At 51.8% G+C, this 15,361-nt stretch overlaps 1 protein-coding gene across 1 annotated transcript in view; it reads left to right on the forward strand.

Annotated features, from left to right (window-relative positions):
* SMOC2 (SPARC related modular calcium binding 2) overlaps window positions 1-13,620 on the forward strand; it is a 136,932-nt gene extending 123,312 nt beyond the window's left edge. Inside the window, exons 10-13 of the mRNA XM_045544735.1 lie at window positions 2,318-2,420; window positions 3,342-3,616; window positions 9,968-10,005; window positions 12,143-13,620. Of these exons, the coding sequence (XP_045400691.1) occupies window positions 2,318-2,420; window positions 3,342-3,616; window positions 9,968-10,005; window positions 12,143-12,160 (434 nt within the window). The 3' untranslated portion in view covers window positions 12,161-13,620. The remainder of the gene's footprint in view (window positions 1-2,317; window positions 2,421-3,341; window positions 3,617-9,967; window positions 10,006-12,142) is intronic.
* The last annotated feature ends 1,741 nt before the right edge of the window (window positions 13,621-15,361 follow it).

Here is a 15,361-nt window from a genome sequence, read left to right on the forward strand (position 1 = left end):
CAAGCACAGCCAGGAGGCGTCCTCAGACCTGCGGGTCGGGTCCCTGCTCCTCTTGGCGGGGTCCCAGCCTCTGACCCCAGGCCATGGCAGGGCGGGAGCGGCTGAAGCGCCACTGGCCATCTGCAGCCACTGGAGCCCATGGCTTCTAGTTCTTTCCGAGGGAATACCTAATGAGATAAATTACATTTTCTTGGAAAGCAACATCCTCCCCACGGTGGTGGGTTTCTCTATGGATTGCAATCTACTTTTCGGTTGTGTGCAAAGGGGACAAACACCGGCCTTTTCACTCTCAAATTCCGCCCCACCCCCTTAATGGGTCACATCTGTTTTCTGACGTGCATTTAATGAAGTGCAAACGGGCATAAGTGGATTCCTGCTATAGGCAACGAGCATATGCTTGAATAATAATAACAGCAAAACTCAAGTGTCAAAAGGGAACTTATGAAAACCAGAGCGTCTCTAATTGCATCAACATGTTGGTCTCCGAATGACTTGGCCGCCGTGGGCCCTGCCGAGTTCTGCCACTGCCCCAGAGTCCCGGGAACACACATGGCCTCCTCGTGGGCCGTCCGCTGACGGGTTCCGTCCTCCTGGGGGCCACTGGGAAGGGTCGTGGAATGGCCCCTCCTCCCAGCTGGGCGCGTCTTTCTGCCGTGGGCTTCACAGACCTTCTTGTCTTCTACGCCCTGAGCAGACCCCAGAGACTTTAGAGGGACCATCTAAAGCTTTTGTTATTAAAAAATTGATCTAGATTTGGCAGAAGTCAGCTTTTCACTCACCGTGTGATGTGAACTTCCTTCTTGCCGTGGTGAGGTTGGTCTGAGCAGACGTCCTGGCACAGGGGCTTTGGACGTTTCAGCACCTGCCTGGCATGTCTGCAGCCGCCACAGAGCCCAGGGACACCCAGAGCCAGCGCCATGGCCTGCCCAGACTCGTGGCCGGGCACGTGGCACGTGGCACGTGGCAGGCTGGGTGGCCGTCCCCTCAGTCCCGGTCCATTGGCTTCTCTCCTTCATTCCTCTCATGTCTCTCTCTTCCTTCTATCAAACTCTTCTAGGTCTTCTTTAGCAAAAAATTTAGTTAAACAAAACGTAAATGATGAAGAGTCGATTTGCTGCCTGTGCCCTGGACATCTGCTCCTGAACAGGTGGACAGAGAGGACAGAGCCCTTTGGACCCTGCACCAAGCTGAGCTGAGAGCCAGTGGGATCCGCAGATGCCGCGTCCCCCCTGCCTCCCCACTGTCCACGAGTGCCTGCCACCAAGTTCCCTAAACCCAGTGTGCTCATCCGTAAAGCAAGGATGGCGCCTTCTGTCTCTTTGTTTTGTGTATTTATCCCGTGGACACTCACTGTGTGTCTTCTCCGTGTCTGGAGGACAGCCACAGAGGGGACAGCCACGGTGGGGACAGCCACAGAGGGGACAGCCACAGAGGGGACAGCCATGGTGGGGACAGCCACAGAGGGGACAGCTCCCGTTCCTCCTGGTGCCCATCCTGGGCGCGGGGACTGCGGGGGCTGCCCACAGCCAGGTGCCACCCCGCAGCAGCGCACTCCCGGGGGCTTCCAGGTGGGAAGGACCCCACAATGCGCTGACAGCTTCTTTACAAAGTTATCCTGAACTCGGGGAGAGAGGACTGTCCCAGGAATGGCGTGTAGGGAATTGCAGAAGGGTGGGTGAGAGGGAAAAGACAGTTCAACCACGTCCACATGGAGAGGTCTGTCGGGGAACATCAGGTTTGGATAAACTGAATCACTGCATCACCCCTGGACCCTGGGGATCGTATACGGTCAGCTCCGAGCTCGGAATCACAGACGCTAAACCTGCTTAACTGTGTGAGCCCTGGTGTCAGGCACAGACCCCCCCCACACAGCCCCGTCTCCTTTGTCTTCCAAGCAGTGAGCTGCACTCAGGCCCACCTGGACCACCAGACTCGTCGTCTCTCCCCGTGGTGTCAGCAGGGCTCCTGATGCCTCCATGCATAGGTGCCTTGCGCGTGGCTCTGGGCAGCGGTACCACTGACGCCGGGCTGCTGCTCTGAGGATCAACGAGCTCTGAATGCCACTGAATCTTAGTCTTGCCTGATAATTCAAAAAATGTTAGATATCGCAATTAATAGCATCTATGGTTCAAAATCTGCATATCTGTATACACGTATTGCGAGGTGTTTGTCAGTGTTCAGATTAGCTCCTTAATATTGAGGTAGTCCAACAGAATAATTTCCAAATACTGAAACAACGTTTCTTTTCATTGCAGAAAACATCTGTTATACGTTGTGAGTTCTGTGAAGTATGAAAACATGTGCGATTTTTTTACAGGTTGTCCTGGTGCCAAAAAGCATGAGTTTCTGACCAGCGTCCTGGACGCACTGTCTACGGACATGGTCCACGCAGTCTCCGACCCCTCCTCCCCGTCCGGCAGGTACGCCGCGTGCGAGGGGCCCAGGAGCCGGGGAAATTTGGAAAGCTCAAAGTCTGTCTAACCCCTAGATATCTGGGACCGTCAGCTTATTCCGACACAGTAAGACCTAAAAAAAAGGTGTCCTCTCCATAAACATGAAATAGCGTATTTTTCTTGTAACACATCTGAATCCTAGAGGACGCTGTCGTCAGGGCAGAGGCCCCGCCCATGTGATTGCCAGGGGTTCTGCGGGGCGGGGTCGCCGTCCCTGCAGGCGGTGGGGTGAGGCCGGGAGGGTGGAAGCGGGGAGGGTGCCCCTTCCCATGGCCCCGTGCTTTGGAATTGCACTTCAGAGTTACAGGTTGGATTTTAAATACTTTGAATGGAAACGTTTGAAGTTCTCAAAATATGATTTGTTTACTGTGATAAAATGCACAGCCCATAAATTTGCGATCTCAACCATTTTCAAATGCATGATTGAGTAGCATCAGTTGCATTCACACTGCTCAAAATACGATTTCTGAAACCTGAGAAACGTTTTCCTGGGTGCTCAGTAGCCGTACCTTGGTGTCACTTCCACGGTAGATGTAGGTGAGCTTGTCCCGGGTCTTGCCCACCTTCTACAGATCAGCTCGGTGGGGGGGCTGCCAGAGCGTTATTGCTGTGGCATTTCAAGGACTTGATATTTCCCTGAACTGGCAACAGTGTATCTGTACCACTGGCCCGCATCAGCTGCGATTTTGAAACTAACTTGAAAACTGTTTACTAAATTGCTTTTCTAAATAATTTTTACAAATTGTTATATCGGATGAGTGGTACATGATACACGCAGGCGTAGACTCCGGACCGTGAGAACCGCCGCGGGGGGTGTGAGTTTGGGGAGAGCCGTGGCAGAGAGGCAGCCGTGTGGTCCCTGTCCTGACCAACCTGTGCTCCCCGCAGGCTCGCAGAACCCGACCCCAGCCACACGCTGGAGGAGAGAGTGGTGCACTGGTATTTTAAACTCCTCGACAAAAATTCCAGCGGGGACATCGGCAAGAAGGAAATCAAACCCTTCAAGAGATTCCTTCGGAAAAAATCAAAGCCCAAAAAATGTGTGAAGAAGTTTGTGGAGTACTGTGATGTGAACAACGACAAGTCCATCTCTGTGCAGGAGCTGATGGGCTGCCTGGGCGTCGCCAAGGAGGAGGGCAAAGCCAGCACGAGGAAGCGCCACAGTAAGGCCTTTAACTTGCTCTGCCCTTCGGGACGTGCCAGCCCTGGTGCCTGTGTGGTCACTCCCCGCGTCCCGCAGGTCGTCCTTATGGTCTGAGGGTGCCAGGAAAACCAGACAGGCCATTTAAGTGCAGGCACTCGCCTGCAGAGTTACAGATAGACCATAATAAACCAGCAGCAACTTGCCCTGGGGTCAGCAGAGCTCCCTGTGCCTTTGCACATGAGCCGAGTGCTGATCTGAACAGGGGTCTTTAGCGTTCGAGTCGTAGTGGTCCCATTTCCAAACACGTTTAGTCTCCTGGCATTTGAAGTGCAAACCTGGGGGTCATTGGACGTGACCCCCGACCCTGCACACGGACTCCAGCCAGACATCCAGGCCCGTGGGTCAGCGGTCAAATAGCTGCTATTGTGCAGGGCAGTTATTGCAGTGGTTTTAGCAGTTTCACCAGTAGAATTGTGGGGGGGGGGCGGCCTAACTGAGCAACCGTTACAAGAGGGAGAATCCTACCGTAGCCAGAACCCACGTGTTCACACATGGGCAACACGCGTGGGAGAGCCAGGTCTCAGAGGCTGGGGCCGCAGGGCCAGCTGGCCACATGTGTGTGCCGGACACGATGCTTCCACGGGGGTCTCAGTCTCCTCATTTGCACAGTGGGGTGCTGGGTGGGGCTGGGAGGTCCTCCCCCCTCGCTGGTATTTCATGCTTCTTCTGTTCTATCGTCCCCTTTGGCAGCGCTCTGGGGAGGGAAAGCGAGCGTGTGCGTGTGCTGAGCGCTAAGGTTCTGTGCGGTCTGTGACCAGCCGGTCCTGACTCTCAGCGGTGAAATATGAACCCTCGGAGCTGATCTGGATGAGGCTTCTAGAAGGCAATGGTGTATTCCTTCACCTTTCTCCGTGTCCACAGTACTTGTCCTGATAGTCACTGAGCATCACTCAGCTAAACTAGCTTCCAGCTAGACGTGTGTCACTGTGAAGCGCTCCGTGCTCCTTTCTCTGCACGAAGCCAGTTCTGAAAACCGAGCCTTACTCGGAAGATGTTTGCTTGGCTCTCTCGACCGCTTGCGCTTCTGTTGTCGTGACGATGTCTTCCCTGGAGACCACGTGGCAACCGAGAAGCCACCTGGCTTTGCTCTGTGTGCGGGGATCACACACGCTATGTGGCGGCCCTTCTGCTGTCTGACAGGGCGAGACTGGGAAGTCCTGCTAGGCCTTCTGTCCCCGGCAAGGCCCCGTTTGCAAGTGTGGGAGGGGCTGGGCTTGCACGAGACCAGCAGGACAGGAATCACCCTGGGCTGGCGCAGCTCCGCCACGTGGAAACAGGCGCGTCCCGATTAACGCTGTGGAGACAGTGGCACTAAAATTAAACTGTCCCCAGGGCTGGAGAGGGTTGCAGGTCCAATCCCACTCCATCTTATTCACAACCAGCCCTGGGCCATGAGGCCGCAGGACAGCTGGAAAGAGTGTGTTACTCACGGACCCCAGAAGAGAGGGCAGGTGTTGCCGGCAGGGCCAGCCCGGAGACGGGGCTGGAGGGGCACGTGGGCAGGGGCCTTTGCCCCCCTAGGAAGGAGGGTGAGGGGTGGACAGACGCCGGCCTGCCCCTACAGGAGGTGGTTGGGTGGCCAGTGGGGGCAGGTGCAGGTGTGGGGTGATTTGCACGGGGGGGCCTGCTCCCTGCTGTCTCTGGGAATTGGCTGAGCCTGGAAGGGGCCTCTCGCCAGCAGCGGGGCTCGGCTGTCACAGCGGCAGGTAAAGCAAGAGACGTGGTCCCTACACCAGGGCCTCGGCCCACAGACCTGATTCAGACACTTGTCTTCATGGACCAGTCGGATCCTCAGACGCTCACTTTGGAGGGGCGATAACCTGTAGGTGGCTGCTGTGACTAACGGGTCCTGACTTAGGATGCTGGAGCTGGTGGCTTCCCAGGACCGTCCGTGCTGCTGAGGCTGGGCGGGAGCAGTCGCTGAAGAGCACGTGGGGCTCTCAGCAGCAGAGGGAGAGGTCTTGGGAGGGACACTCCGGCACTGCGTACGGTGACAGATCGAGGCACGCTTCACTGGCCAGGGGGTCATCTTTCCCGGTGCCACTGCCTAACAGGTGACACAGGGTCCAAGTGGCTCAGGACTCCCCATTTCCTTCCGATCAGTGTCACGTAAGGGCTGTGGGCGGCTCGCACCGTGCCGCGGGCGTCAGCTCCCCGTCTGGGGAAGGAAATGCTGCTTCCGTGGCAGGAGACAGCAGGAGAGGTGGGGCCGCCCAGGCGACTGCAGGTGAAGAGACGCTCAGGTGGAACTCGCCGCGTCCTCCCCCCTCCGCCAGCCTGAGCCGGAGTGTGGCCAGGATGCCGTGTCCCCCTGCGAGGGGCAGGGCAGGAGGGCGCAGGGGCCGTGACAGGGAGAGGGCGTGATGACGGGGCAGAGGACACTCTTGATGTCATCATCACTTATTAGAAACGTTTAAATTACTGCAGACTTTTGAGTTAACTTCTTTGGGTCCCTCTGAATAATCACATGTGTCTGAGCCTTATTGTCTTATTAGTAACCAAGAAGAAAGTGCATGATCTACCCCTAAAATAAGCTACAATTGGGTAAAAGTAGCAGTTTGGTCAAAGACAAGCATTGGGGATTTGAACACATATTTAGCTGATCTTGCAACCCTTTCATTTTCCTTACAGAGTTTTTTCTAGGTTTTTTCCTCCTGTGTTTGTCCCTCCCCCCCATTTTATTATTAGCTATTTTTTTTCTGCCCTGTATCGTTTCAAACAATGAAAAGTCAGAAAAACCTACATAGGCAGGAGGGAATTCGTTGGGACTCTCTAAATATTCAAACTGCTACTAGTTTCATTTGTTTTGTATTGTTCTCACAAGTGAACATGAATTTTTTATTCTAAAAATTGAGAAATCAAATAAAAAACACAACATTTGACCTTAATTCTCAGAGATAAATAGACCTAGTTCCATATCTTTCCAAACAATATTTCTATGCCTGTGTATATATGTACTATGATTTTTCCCTACAAAATGGGATCATAATGTCTATACTTTCTAAATTAATCACACTTATTTTAAGCAATTACAAAAGAGTTTGCATTTAAATTATTATAACTAAGACATATTATTGAAAATTTTGATCTAAATTTTTGCTATTAAAAATGCAAAAGAGAAATAATTGCCTGAAAATGACTGAAAAATGATAAAGCCAAGAAAGGACATATTTCTAAAGAACTCAGAAAAAAATAATTACACAAGATTACAACGTGCCCCCATAATTCTCCAAAATTACCATTACACAGAAACTCAGCAATTAGGGAATGTTCATTTTTGACCAAATTATCTTTTTTCCACCAAATCATCATGCTAGCTATGTTTCTTTCAGGCATATTTCCTTACAGCCACGTTGCTGTTTGCAAGGTCACCTGGAAACAATCACTGTCATCTGATACCAGATGATGTCAACTGTCCCAACTGGTTCTGAACTTTATTTAAGTAGTTGTGAGATACACAGTCTCTCTCTCTCTCTCTCCTATAGCCTCACTGAAATGTATTTTTATTGATGTAGCATTGCTGCATATTTATTTTGATAATTTACATTATGTTCCAACAAAATTAATGAGTAATTTATTATTTTCTTTCCTTTCATATATTTTAATAGTGCTTTTTCCTACTGCATCTTACATAAAATATTCTGCCAGGTGTCATTAATGAAATTTATATTCTTTTCATCTCTATAGCAAGGCTTTTGTTCCTCACACATGAGAGCATTAACTTTTTCTTACTGTAACTTATTTTTAATCTACAGCTACCTCTGAGTATCAGGGAGAGTGATATTAATCATAAAACAACCCAAGGAAAAACCTGGCAATTGCTGAGTAGCCAAATTGGCTCAGAATAGATTCAAGTATCACTTTAATATTCTTTAATTTTGAACTATTAGCCACAAAACCTATTTTTTCTCTAAAGTAGTCATTTCAGGCTACGGTCCCCAACCTCGGGGGCCTGTTAGGAATTGGGCCACAGAGTTCCCCCACCCCCACCCCTGTCGGTGAAAGGATTGTCTTCCATGAAACCAGTCCCTGGTGCCAAAAAGGTTGGGGACTACTGATTTCAGGAAAACCCAGGTGGATGAGTGCAGCAGTTATTCTGACACGCAGATCATTGAAACCTACAACTGAAGAAAATAATAGATGTAGCTACTGTTTAATATATTTGCAGTTTACTTAATACATTTGTATTTCACCCTGTTTACATTGTGTTTCTATATAACAAGAGAAGACAAAGTTTGAAAGTAGAATAAGTTTACTCTTTTATCCGTATTTTTTTATTGAGCAGATAGAAATAAACACATCAACAAGGAATTTGGGATGCGGACTCTCCCCGCTACCCACTACCCATCCGTTCCCCTGGCAGCTAGTCACGGAGGGCTCGCCGTTCCAGACATGACAACACGGTACACAGCACAGACACGCACTTTGCCCGTTTGGGGCCCGCACTATAGCAGGAAACAGGCCGTCGGACAAGTGAAAAGAGCCATGGTTTGGGGGGGACTCGAGCTACGGAAGTGCAAGGAAGTGCAGGGGAGGGTGGGTGCCCAGTGGGGAGGGGCAGAGAGGCCCACCGGGGGTGCGTGGGGTGGGGACCCGGAACAGGCACGGGGGAGGACCAGGGGTGTCCGGTGGCACCCAGCCTGCAGGGACAGCAGGGGCCCCGCAGGCTCCAGGAGTGGAGAGGAGTCTGAGCTGGGGACAGGCAGTGCCCTGGGGGTGACAGCAGGTGCGGACGTGTCTGGCCCGGCAGCACCTGGGAGAGTCTGGCCAGCATGCCGAGCAGGGCCCTGGGACGGGTGCGTGAGGCCCTGTTGGTGTACACGGCAGGTGAGGAGGGCTGGGGGAGCAGAGCGGTGGGGTGAAGGCTCTGCCGGGTCTGTGTGGCAGAGGTGGACGGCTGGGCCGGGTGGGACAGCAGGTTCTGGGAAGTTCCTGAAGGCAGAGCCCAGAGTACCTGCTCACGGGTGACACGGCACCGTTGGGGGACAGGAGTGGAGGCCACCAACCATGGGCCGTGGGCAGCTCCAGAGCGGGGCTGCTGCGCCCTGAAAAGGGACGATGACAGGAGTGGCTTTTAGAGGGCAGGTGACAGTCTGGCGCCATCCAGTTTCCTTTGAGCCTCCTGTTAAATATCCCCATGGACATAATGAAGTTGGGTCTCAGACTAGGGATTGAAGACCCTGGTGACACATGCCCCTGTGCCCTGGGGGGCGATGGCAGGGGAGGGAGGGGAGGAGCTGGAGGGGGCGGGAGAGAGGAGGCAGCCCTGGGTGGAGGTTGTCCTCCCGCCTGTCCAATGTTGCGGGGGGCCTGGGAGCCAGGTGGGAGAGCCGGGGTTGCTGCTGACGGGTGAGGGACGAGCGCTGAGACAGCGGCAGGAGGCAGGGCAGGTGCTTCCCAGGGACGTCTCGTGGGGACAGAAGGGGAAGCTGCCCGGGAGAAGACAACCCAGCGGGCTGCTCCATCCCGCCCTGGGCAGGGAAGCCACAGAACTAACCTCACGGCTCCTCCTGGCTTTGATTTTACCTGAAGATTTAGGAAAAATTATTTTGAGCAAAACATGTTATTTTTTCCATGATTTTAATATAAAACTAAAAGACTGCAAGGAACTTGTCAGCTTGGTGCATTAGGGCTTCATTCCCAGAACCGCGGGGCAGGAATCCTCTCTCCTCCGGGAGAGTTTGGGACTCACCTGTAAGACATTCTCCAGTCAGTGGATTTGCCTTGGAGTCTGGGGCGGAGTGAAACGTTCTTCGGTGTTGGACTAGTGCATTTCGGGTATCAGGACATGTCTACACGGTGACTTTAACAGTGCATTCCTTGTCACCTGTGCTCCAGGTGTATACAGTCGGCTCCCCACACCCGCACAGGCCGCTGCTGCAGACTCGAGTAACTGCAGATGGAAAATGCTCAAAAAGATAAAACAAAAAATAACAATACAGCAATTAAAATAATGCAAAGAAAGAGCAACATAGTATAGCAGCTGTTTACAGAGCACGTACATTGCACAGGGTGTTGGAAGTCACCTGGAGATGATTTGCGTATACAGGAGGACGTGCGTGCGTTCAGTGCAAACACGCCGCCATTCTGCGTGAGGAACCTGAGCAGGCGCAGATTTGGGGTATTCCGGGGTCCTGGAGCCAATTCCTCTCAGATTCTAAGGGGCAACTGGTTTTTTTTCTCATGTAAAGAAATTTGCCAGTTGACAACAGCTTCGTAAAGTGACGCGGACCCTCCCTGAAATTATAGGGAACCTTTCATTGAATGAAGAATATTTGATTTTTAATAATATCTTTTTTTTTCCTGCTAGCCCCTAGAGGCAATGCTGAAAGCACATCCAATAGACAGGTGAGTATGTCTCTATTTTAGCCTTAATAATTTGCTGGTTTAATTATAGACAATACAAATTCAGGGTTATGTCGATTGCAAAGGACAGGTCTTTCTAAGAGAAGATAGTCCGGGAGCAGCAAGCGGCACCGTGGAACCCCTGCGGGAACTGAAACAGCCTCGAAAAATCCTGTCTGAAATCATCAGCTTGCCTAATCACTGACGTGGAGATTTTGCCCTGATTTTTTAATTATTTAAAATTTCAATTGTTTTATTATTTTAAAAAAAAATTTGAGTTCCCTTATTTTGTGGAAATGGTTGTTTTTTTAAACTATTGTCTGGGTGTTTTGCATTTTGTTCAGGGGTGCGTGAACGGCACACTCTGGGTGCACAAGTGACTATTCTTTTCTCCTGATCCTAATGAGACAAACGTCGGGGTCCCGAAGGGATTTTCAGTTCCTGCTGTGAGCTCATAAACACGGGCTGGTGTTTCTGAGTCCCTCCCTCTCCCTGCAATTAAAGGACGCAACTGTGGTACCGCCAGCGACCCAGGCCACGACCTATCACAAGGAGGGCATTTTCCACGAGATAAACACGAGTGGATTTATTTCGGCTTCCACCAAAGCCGGGGCAAAACCCTCCTCTCGCTGGAGCCTCGTCAATTTGTCGTTGATTCTGTCTGCACCTGTGTGACGTCAGGCTGACATGCCTAAGGCAGGGCCCTGCATTTAAGCGGAGACCTCCAACCCACACCTTGGATGTGATCTAAAACCGTTTCATTAGGAGAGACATGTGACACGTTCTCCTCTGTTTAGCAAATGTTTATGGTTTTAACGTTTTACATCCACCGCAAATCCCTCACGCTTTCAAACAGGGCCGCTCTGAGAGCAGGTACCTCGGGGGCCCACAGACCCGCGCAGGGCTGCTTCCCTCGGATGACGGCGGTTGCTGCACACGTGTGTGCCGCGCAACCCTGAGCAGACCCCACTGCACACACAGCCCCACTCTCCTGCTCTTTCTCAGAAAAGAAACTAGAGCAGTTTCTCCGGCTCTTTTCATGGCGCCTGAATGGATGTGCTGACTCCCAGGGGCCACGCCGGCAACGGGGTCCGGGGTGGATCCTGACGGGCGGGCAGCGGCCTGCGCGTGACACGGCGACTGCAGACGGTAAACGTGTCTTTGAAGAGTGAAGTCACGCCAACCCTCGAAGCCTTTCACCGTGTGAGTAACCACAGACGGGAAATGCCAAGTGACGGGCATGAAGCTGGTGTTTAATCACAGGTGAGCGGGCGGCCTTGGCCTCCCGTTTTCGTCACCATTCAGAAGTGACAGAGCTACACCGTCAAGCCGACATTTGTACAGGTGACCGTGTCAGGCCTCCCCTCCAACAACTCTGATGCTCTTCAGCGACTGGGAAAATACGTGGACGCGTTGTCCTTCTCCGTAACTGATGAACACGGGTTCTCGCCAGCTCAGTGTAGAGATGCATTCTCTTTTCCCGTCACCTCCTCAGATCTTCATCAACGGGAATAAAAGCCAACCCAGAAGTCTCCTAAATTTTAAAGTTTAATTGTTTTAAATTAAAAAAACAGAAGCATGGATTGACTTATATTGGTAAGAATTGGAACATTTGGAAAAATGAGTCATATATCAATATTCACAAACTTTTCAGGTCACAGTTCTTCTTAGAAGGGTAAAATAGTGAATGGAAAAGATGAAATAGAATATTAAAAAATCAACTGTGCCCTCACCAGATTTGAAGCATAAATTAGATTATTAAATTTATTTTTACATAATGAATCCATGGTGATGGTGGTAGGGGATTCTCTAGAACGTTTAACATATCTAGTCCACGACAGCGTTTGCAGTGAATGCTGAGCTTCCCCACTGAGCCACTTTCCCTGGTGTTTCTAACTCTGTCAAGGGGGAAACTGCTAGCAAGTTCCCAGTGCCCGGAAGTCTTCCTTGTTCTCGTGAATCCTTACGACTAAAACGGTCGGCGCAGCGCTCTTTCTTCTCGTGTCTGTTTTAAAACATTGCTTTTCCCTTGTTGTTGCCACGTGGGCTTATTTTATGCCTAGAACGCGAGTCTCAGTCTCCGCAGACGAGTGATGCAAACTTCTCACACGATGTCTCTTTCTGTGTTTGTGTTTTTCAGCCGAGGAAGCAAGGATGAACCGCTCGCGGCCAAGGCAGTTCCTGGACATGTGGGAAGCTCCCTCACCAAAGAGCAATTTAAAAAACAAAAACACATAGTATTTGCACTTTGTACTTTAAATGTAAATTCACTTTGTAGAAACGAGCTATTTAAACAGACTGTTTTGATCTGTGAAAGCTGGCTTTGCAAAATTAATCACATACAATGTATGTGCCCTGTTCTGACCTTTGAAATCTGCGCTTGGTGGAGATGAATTTTGAATGCATTTAAGCTTAATTTCTCCGTCCTACACCTTTTAACAGTAGAAATCTTAGCGTAAGGCACTCTGGTTGCAATCCGCCATCCTTTCCCTAACCAGAGCGTCACTTACAATCTGCGGTACCCGCGGCGTCCTTAGGCTGTGCTGGGAGCTTCACGTTTTCATAGAGGTTCGTAACGTGCTGCTGACCCGTCGTGCAGTTAGCGTTCACAGGTTGGTTTGTTTCTTGGGATTTTGTGTTTGTTTTGCTTTCCAGAGATCGCACTCACACAATGAATTATGCAACCACTAAGCAATCCCATTAAATGCAGGTAGCTCCCTGGTAGGAAAGAATATTTTCAAACTATTTTTGGTGTGATAGTTTGGTTCCAACTGTCTTTGTTTTTCCATTTCAAGCTTCTGTTTGAGTTTTGCCTTGGGCTCAGATGAATCCTGCCATTAAATTCGAGAGAACGGCTCCTGCTGTTGGGAGGCAGCCCAGAAGGGGCCCGTCCCGCAGGAAAGTGAATCCAGTTGTGGTGACGGAGCCGCCCCACACGCCTGCTGCCCCCCCTCACGGCACGTGGCTGTTTCCCTCCTGCTGTGGCCCCCCCAGGTCCTCCGGGAGGCAAAATTACCACCTGAGGAAATGATGGAATGATGGACAGCCCCCCAGTGAGACACAGCGGGGGTAGTCATGCCCCAGCCAAGGAGAAGGGCCTGCAGGGCCCCACGGTTTCCTTCATTCCATCCCAAAGGCCTCAAGGACTTGCCTGTGGGAAGGTGCTTGGGGGGGTGGGGATGGGATGCCCACCCTGGGGACAGCAGGGCCGGCCTCTGTGTGATGCCAGCCGCCCGTCCCAGACCCGGGCAGAGGCCACACCACGTGCCCTGTCCCTGTGGAGCTGTCAGTCGGAGGGTGGGCCCAGAGCCGGGCCTGGGAGTCGAGGCCGTCTCAGCTCAGACTTCTGGTTGGAAAAAGATCTTCATGGCCCCAAATCACCCAAAATGCGGCATGTAGGGTGACGTGAGTGGCCATGCGTGACGACACTGAAGGGGGCGGCTTACTAAAACTGCGCAGAAGTGAAAGCTGAGCCTTTGGAGCCACAACCCGACTCAAGTACTTGTCACACTGTTTAAGAAACAGTTATAATCCCAAACTTTTTGGAAAATCTTTTATATCTCTGACCTTTGAATTTAATCACTTTTCTTAGATTAAAATAAAATATGCTATTGAAACCATAATTGGTCTTTTCTGTCCAGCTAAATACAGTCTTGTCACTGCTGTTGTGAAGGTGTCCCCTGTCCGGGAGGTAAAGGCACAGTGCGGCCAGAATGACCATGAACCTGGATCTGCCCATCCATGGCGTGTGCCTCTGCACCCTCACCCAGCCTCGGCATGCCTCAGTTTCCTCCTCTGTGCAGCGGGGGTGTGGGGTGTGCGCACTTCGCAGGGAGGGAATCACACAGATAACACGAGTGAACTGCTACACCGCCTGGCACCTGGATGTGCTTCACGTGCATGTGTGTGTGTGCGTGTGTATGCACATGTGTGCATGCATGTATGCATGTTCGCCCCTGCTGTGTGCAGCAGCCACGTGTCAGTGAGTGACACTGCAGCACTGCTGAGGGCTGCTTATGGCACCGGGTGCTGTGGGGGCTTTCGAGGAAACAAGAAGAGTGATCATATTTTGCCTAAAGACAGCCCTTCTCAGAGTCACACAGCCAGAAGCCTCGGGCGCCCTTATAGCTCCAGCTGCACACCCGCTGTCCCTTCCCGTTGGGCCCCCACCGTGCCCCACCAGGACCACAGCAGCAGCTTCCTCCAGGACTCCCCGCTCCCTCCTGCCAAGTCCCCCCACACCCACAGTTGTCTCTCTCAGAAGGGAGGGAACCCTAAAATCCCAGCCCTGGCGCTGGGAGGAGCGTGTGCAGGGCTGCAGGGTGGCTCTCGGAGGAGCTGGAAGTCAGCGGCCTGGCAGCGCTGCTGGGGGGCGGGGGGGCTGGAGCTGGTCCTGCACCGGTGAGGGGACAAAGTGGCCACGGGGCTGAAAGAGCCGCACAGAGGCGGGGGCGGGGCAGGCGGCGTGGAAGGCAGCCAGCGCAGATGGTTCCCATCGCAGAGCACTGAGACTGCAAATCCAAAACAGAGCCGTGCCCCTCACCTACGCAGCCCGGCTGTTCCCAGTGAAGGGTCCCCCTCCCCAACCCTGCCTCCCTCCTCTCACGTGTGCCAAGGCCCCCTGCGTCCCTGTCAAAAATCTCCTCGTGGGAGATTTATTTCAGAAGCACAACGGCCAACACATAAATCATGCCCATGGGTGCCACACTCAGAGTTTGTTTAAATTATCAAGGTGAGAGGTTTCAGTTTTTTTTGTAATCCACGTACAGAAATGACTGACATCATCATAAATGGTCAATCGTACAACCAAATCGTGCAAACAACAAAGGTACTCCAGAAAAACTGTATGAGTGGGTCCAAAGCTAAATTCAGGTCCTGTGAGGATGGTGATGGTGATGGTGGTGATGATGATGGTGAAGATGATGATGGTGAACAGGATTACTTTCTCCCTAATACCACCCACTACTACATAGACCAAAATTTGAAAAACACCTTTGACTAACTGGATATTTAGCTATATTTTGGCATTTCTTCCTTCCAAAAAGTTGTGTTAGCCACTTCCTACTGTCATGCTGTGAACAAGCCTCCCCAAAACTCAGCGGCTTAAAACAGCACTCACTTATTTTCATTCTCACCGCCGTGTGCTGGCAGGGCTTGGTCAGTCTTGTCGGACGCGGCTCTGGGCCCTCATGAGGGGCACAGGTCTGCCGCGTCTCTCCTCCTTCCAGGACTTGCGGGGCGCGAGGGCAGGTTCTCACACGGCTGTGGCTGATGCACCAGGAAGTAAGTTCAACTGCACAAGCACAGGTCAGGCCTGCACTTGTGACCCGTCTGCTAACAAATATTTAACTTCAGAGCA

Source organism: Lemur catta, chromosome 2 (assembly GCF_020740605.2).
Source record: "Lemur catta isolate mLemCat1 chromosome 2, mLemCat1.pri, whole genome shotgun sequence".
Lineage (NCBI taxonomy): Eukaryota > Metazoa > Chordata > Mammalia > Primates > Lemuridae > Lemur > Lemur catta.